The 6688-nt window shown below is 38.9% G+C and overlaps 1 protein-coding gene across 1 annotated transcript in view; it reads right to left on the minus strand.

The window, feature by feature from the left end:
• Nucleotides 1–3999: 3999 nt before the first annotated feature.
• The window catches only part of WDR43 (WD repeat domain 43), a 59301-nt gene continuing 56612 nt past the window's right edge, over nt 4000–6688 (minus strand). Inside the window, exons 16-17 of the mRNA XM_006880685.1 lie at nt 4293–4342; nt 4000–4197 (exon numbers count right to left, since the gene is read on the minus strand). Coding sequence (XP_006880747.1) covers nt 4000–4197; nt 4293–4342 — 248 coding nt within the window. The remainder of the gene's footprint in view (nt 4198–4292; nt 4343–6688) is intronic.

Genomic DNA, 6688 nt, shown 5'->3' on the forward strand with positions numbered 1-6688 from the left:
GACTTCAGATTAGAAGCTGAAGGACAAACATCAGTTTCTCTCACCTCCTCTTCACCTTGCATTGGCGGCACTCAGGGATTCACCTCTCCTACTTACCTGGAGCTCTGTGGCTACATGGTAAGGAACTGTGCTGCTGATGGATATACAGGTGCATGGCTCAAACCCACAAGTTGCTCCACAGCAGAAAGATGGGCAATCTCCTCCTGTGGGATTTACTGTCTCTGAAAAACCACTGGAGGGTCAGCTGTAGGTCAGTTTCAACTCAACAGTGCACAACTCCAATATTAAAGGGGCTCTGGTGGGAAGCAGCTCCACTGCCAACCTAAAGGCACATGGTTCAGCCCTCATACAATAGATCTCTGAAGAGTCACTGGAGGGTCAGCAGTTCCAACTCAATGGTACAGAACACTACTCCAATACCAGGAGGGCCAGGCCAAGACACTTCTTCCTACTTCTATTCACTCTACTGGAAATGCAAAAGGTGTCTCGTGACTTTAAGGACACTGGAGGATGGCCCAACTCTTTCCCTCCACTCCAGTACCTCACACCTCATTTGACAGGACATTCTAATTTCTCCACTTTCCCAGAAAGAAACCAATTCTGACCAATCTGATTACTAGCCACGACCCAGAGGAAGCCCCTGGATGAGATGGACTGACACCGTCACTCTGGCAGTGGGGTCAGGTGTGTTGGCGATGGTGAGGGTGGCTCAGGATTGGCCAGGATCCAGCCAATTGTTTATTAGCATCGTTAGGATTCGTTGACTTGAGGGCATGTAACCCCCACCTTGATCTAAGTCACATCATCTTAGTTGAATCACTGTAAACTTCGGTAAAGCCTCTCAGGCAGCTTAGCTGCTGGGGTGAAGCTTCAAAGCCAGGCCGAGGCACTCCTGCCCAATGACCATAACTCTGCCTCTTCACCCCAGGCTAAGCACCCCAGGCCCCCTGCAAACCAACGGCTCTCCTGTCCTCTCCAGGGGCAGCTTCCCTCCTCACCATTCTAGCGCACTGCCTGTCTTGCTCTTTCCTGATCAAAAATGGCACAGCTGCTGTGAGACCTTTGCTCAAGTTGTTTTTTGTGTCTAGAATTTCCTCCAGATTCTTCCTAAGATAATTCCTTAGCCTACCCCAAGGTCTGTGTTCCAACATCTTACTCTCAATGAGGCTTGCTGTATATCTGTTACTCTGCAACTTGCACACCCTTACAACACATAACTTCCCTTTTCACCTTTCCCCCCAGCAGTTACCACCTTACAGCATACCAAGTGGAGCCTGTGAGGGCCCTAAAGCCACAGGACTTTCCACCTTTGATAGGGTGCCATCTTAGGACATTTCTATTGCTACAAATAGTTTTCCATCTCTGACAGATTTCTTCCTTGCAGAGGTTCCCTGGTTCTGCAGGTTTTATCGGATTTACTCATAAATATACTCATCACACATTAGATAGCCCCCTGGCAGAATTCCAGCTTACAGAGATCTTTGCTGTTGTTATTAACCAATTAAAACAATCCCTGGCATGTCTGCTACTACAGCTATTTCAGTGTGGTAAGTCATCAGTATTTGTTACATGACTGTGAAACGTCACTTTCATTCAATGTTAAGTACAGAATCCTGGGAAAGAGCCTCCCTAAGAACCATGCTCTGCTCGCTTACAGGGCGCTGACTCCCATACACCTCAATTACCAAGATTCCAATTCCAACCCTCCCATCTCTCAGAATCAAAGGCTTCAAAAGTTCCTAACTTAAAGCTCTGCCATCTGCTCATCTACAATGAAAGAATTTACACATTTCTAAATTATGAGCAAATACTGCCATCTGTTAAGTATTCCTGTCGCCCCACCCCAAAAATCTCCATTTAACTAGAATCTAATCACACAGAAACAGTCAAATTGTGTAGGACATCTACAACTTATACAAATTTACATATTAAAAGAAACATACAGAAAAATGAAGGGAAATGTTCTAGGTAACACAGTTTCAAGCACCTTGACAACTAAAATACAATGTAGAATCTCTGATTTGATGGATGAGGCTTTGACCTTTTTTAAAAAGATAAAACCAAATCACAGGCGGTGGAAAAAAATTCAAAAAACTATCCCACCTGCATATACAAATCTAGCAACAAAATAACCTCGACCTAGAAGTTTTATTAAAAAGCCTCTGGAAGGCACTATACACTTTCCAAACTCAAATAAATACTTAGTCCCAGTTACTCTGTATTTCTCAACAATTGCTTCATTAAGCAGTCAGAAGGGAAATCTGACTCAGAAACCAGGCATGCGCCAAGCACAGGTGAATTCTATGAACATATGCCTCTCTATACTGTCACTGCACTGTGGCCTCAGGGGGCCATACATGCAAAAGGAACAAAAGACCTCCTCCCAACACTAGGTGAAGACAAAGGCTTGGGTCTTTCCTGGTTACAAATTCTCAATTATTCAAAAACTATCAACAAGCCTTTTTTCAAAACAAGTTATCTAGCTAAATCACTTTGTAAAAAATCCTCATCGCATGTGGCTGGATTCCTCTACATATACCACAGGACAAGCACTGGATCAAGATGAAGATTTATTCACTTTACAAAGATATTAAATTGCCATAAGCAGCTCCATTTATAGACAAATATAACTGTACATTATCCCAACAGCTGTCTCAAACTTGCTTTCCCAAGATGCTTCTATAGCTCCAGCTCTCAGCTGAGCACAGAAATGTCTGTTCTGCCACTGATGTTAAAATCTCCCCTAAAAGGAGATGGGTTTTGCTTCATACTTTCACAGGGAAAGAACCCACCTGCCCTGTCCTTCCTAGAGTTGAACTTCCATCCACATACCCTCCAGTGAGCATTAACCAAATACTGGGTCATTTAAAAAAAAGAAAATTACTGAAAATTTGAAAAGGCGTTGATAGCACATCTAAATGCCTGTTTTATGCACATAAAAAATATTAAGCTAGATTTATTATTTTAAATATAAGCAGACATCCTAACACTGCCAAAAGTGAGTGATGAAAAGGAAGGAAAATATTTAAATTACTTATAAAAATACTTTCTTTGAAAAAACAAAATCCCAAGATTATCTTTAATATCTAAAACTAAAGAGAAAAAAAATAAAGAATTCTTCAATCCATTAGTATTTTAAATAAAAATGAAAACCTCTTCAAAAGCAGCTATAACAGAGTATGTTTTTTTTTAAAAAGTTGCAATGTTCACTTGTATATACACTGATGATTCCTTACCGGCAAGTATCAGTCAAGAAAAGCTCTTTGATATGGCTAAGTCTGTAGTTTTTAAATTACCATAATAATCTTCTTGTCTTAAAAAAATAATTAATATGACAGTTTAAAAAACCAAGTGAGTTTTGGTTGGGGCAGATTTCTCCAAATAATCCCATCTGACTCAAGTCAGATTACCACAGTTAAACAGACTAGCTAAGGATAAACTTCTAACTTTTTCTAAAAAATCCTTTTTTACCAGTTTTTTGTTGTTCCTTTTTTTTTTTTAAGTTATCCTTTTATGAAAATGTACCAAATTTTTTTTTTTTAAAAGGTTGTATTAGTGCTGTATCATTGCGCCCCGGAATTAGATGAAAAGATACCAACCTGAGGGAAGGGCTGCCCACCACAGTCCAGTCCTTGAACCCCTACTATTCATTAGGGTAAATTTCCTTAATCTTTACACATATCAATTCTTGTTACAACCACTAAACAGATGCCAGGGCATTATTTATAAAAATATGCCATATATAGGACACTCATGTCAGTACATTGCAGAAAATTTATCTATTTACTGTGTAAAGTTTATTAACATTTGAATGAAACACTCTTATTTACACAGTTAAGTCTGGGGTGGTCAGGACAGCAGGTGGCATGAAACCAGCCTTGTGGATTTGGAAATGTGCAGCGGTCCTTGGCATCCTGTCACAGAGACCAATCCCCAGGAGAGCACGGCAGCAGTGGGCAAGGGGAGCCAGAGGGCAGACAGTTCCCCTGGTTTCTATCTTCATTCTTCTTCACTTTCGTTTCCCGGGTCCAAATCAGAATCTCCGTTTAATTCCTTGTCACTGGTCCCATCTCTGTCCTCTCCATTTTCCTCCTCCTCTTTTTCTTCAGCATCTTCATCTTCGTCTTCATTATCTTCTTCATCTGCATCTTCATCTTTCTCACTTCCTTGCTCTTCCTCATCTTCATCCCAATTATCCTGTTAGAAACATTAAGCAGAGAAAAAGTCACAAAGGCATCTTTCTCACAGAGTATAGGGAAATAAAGAAATATTTTGAGAGATCAGTTACTCACATCAGAATCCTTATCTGCTATTTCATCATCAGACTCCTCTTCAGAAGACTCTGCAGGAATGGAGGATAAACATTTTAAACCGCATCCTTAATTTTGTGAACAAAGCAGGAGACACAACTCCAAAACGTAATCATTCTTAAATTTTCAAAGCATCATTTTCAGCCTGAGGAACCACAGGTAATGATCTTATCTACATAAAAATAGTATTAATCCTTTAACATCTCATAGAAAGGGAGAACATATCAAAATTCTGAAAAATCTCATCAAAAATTAAATAATCTGAAAAACAATATAATTAAGTCATCGACATAAAAATGGAGGCTTGGCGAAAAAGAATTACCATTAATTTTTTAAGTTTAATGGAACCTCTATAAACTCCATAAAGAAATGACGTTCATTATAGAGCGGAGTTCAGGTCTTTATTCATAGGGTTGCTATGTATTCAACTTGAGGACACTTAACCACTGCTAAGTGATATTAGTGTTGCTATATGGTAGAGGAACATTCTTTTTCTTTGTACATCACTCCCTGTCAATTTGCTGTACTGTGGTAATGTGGGTTTGCTGTGACACTGAACTGTGTGCCATTGGGGTATCAAATACCATAATGGTTAACCGGTGTGGACAGTACTTTGTGGAGCTCCCAGTTGTACGACAGGTTTGGAAGCAGGAGTGGCATCTACTTCCTAAACTACATGACTATGAAAACTCTATGAACTTGGAGTTATACAAAGGCATTAGGTCTGTCGTTCACAGAGTCGCTATGAGTCGTGCTCAACTCAATGGCAATCAACAACAAATAAAAGAACTGACTGTGGAATGACCATTAATTGATAATGAAACTGTTCAGTAAGTGGCTTTGGGAAATAAAGTCTTTAGACTGTGCATCACTATGTTCCATGCACTCTGATCAAAATGTTTTACACCCAAAAGCATTTTACTTATCTTCATAGCATGAATAATAGATGAACAAGCACAGCGTTGGTATAATATGAAAACTTATCAGTATTGAAATTTTTTACTTAAAAAAGGCTTGACTTAAAATTGACTCAATGTAAAATGCTTGACAGTTTAACCGTCTCCTCCTGTAAAGATGAGACATTGAGTTCAACATGCTGGAAAAACCAGGATATGTCGAACTCAACTTGATGGGAGTGGATTTTCTGGGTATAAGGAACAAACTAAATAACAATAAGATAAAGCAATGGTAAAAAATTATAAGGTAGGGTAGGACAGAAAGAAGTTGCCCGGTCTCTTGACCAAGTCCTTGTTACTCCTCAAAACAGGAGGGAAGGTTTAGAGAGTTACAATCAAATCTGTATCACTGATCAAGACTGGGTCCTAATATAAACCTTTTAAAGAGCAGCTTAAGGAGGACCAGGAAAGCTGTGTGCCTTAGTCTACAGCAAGTTACACTTTAACCCAACAGCTGGGGGGTGGGAAGTCTCATGCAGACTGCCCACGTGAACAGCAGCCTTCCAATGCTCTAGAACAATCTGGTGTAGCACTAAAAATGGTAACCAGTACAATGTGGAAAAAACCTTAAGAATACACTACTTTTGTTCTTTACTTTAATGAGACTACTCTTTAAAGCTTCATTTCTCTTTGTGATATGGGCTTATTAAGAAACCACTCTTAAATTCTATATATGAAGACCAAATATTACTGAAGACTTTGTATTTATTAATAGTGTTCCCTGATAATCTGTCAATATGGTAACTATACATAAGTGGATTACTAAATGATCTTTTCTTTAAAACTCATTTTTTATTTTATAAAATAACATGTACAAGAATGGCTGAATGAAAAATCAGTGTTTAATAACTTTCACCCAAATCATTCCATAAAAATAAAAAATTCCACTTACATTTATTTCAAAATTCAATAAAAAGACAAGAAAGAAAGAAAAGACCAAAACTGCTATCAGGACACATTCCAAGACTTGCTCTCAAATAAAAAAGCCAAACTGAAAAGAAGAAATGGTAACACCATGGTCCCTCAGAGCAAAAAATCTGATTACAGGGGTTTTATAAGTCTAAAATGTTCTTTCCTTGACTAATTTTATCTGGCTTTGTGAACAAGGCTATTTAGGTTCTAAAACATCTAAACTCTTTACATAAAACAAACATGGTTTCTTCAAAGTAGAAACCTCTGGGCCTGACAGTGGTTTCTGTTTAAGATTTTTTTTTCTTTTATTGTATTATTTTTACGTGTACCGTCAAATCAGATCTGACTGGTACAGGAGGAGATTGCCCCCTCCTTCTCCAGCAGAACATCTGGTGGATTTGAACCGGGTACCTCTGGGATTGCAGTGCAGTGTCTTGCCACTAGGCCACCAGAGCTCCCTAAGATCTTTTTTTAAAAACAAAATCCAATTTAAAAGTTATTAGTTTATTC

The sequence above is a fragment of the Elephantulus edwardii genome, unplaced genomic scaffold, assembly GCF_000299155.1.
Source record: "Elephantulus edwardii isolate Elephantulus edwardi_28Jun2011 unplaced genomic scaffold, EleEdw1.0 scaffold00009, whole genome shotgun sequence".
In the NCBI taxonomy this organism is placed as follows: domain Eukaryota; kingdom Metazoa; phylum Chordata; class Mammalia; order Macroscelidea; family Macroscelididae; genus Elephantulus; species Elephantulus edwardii.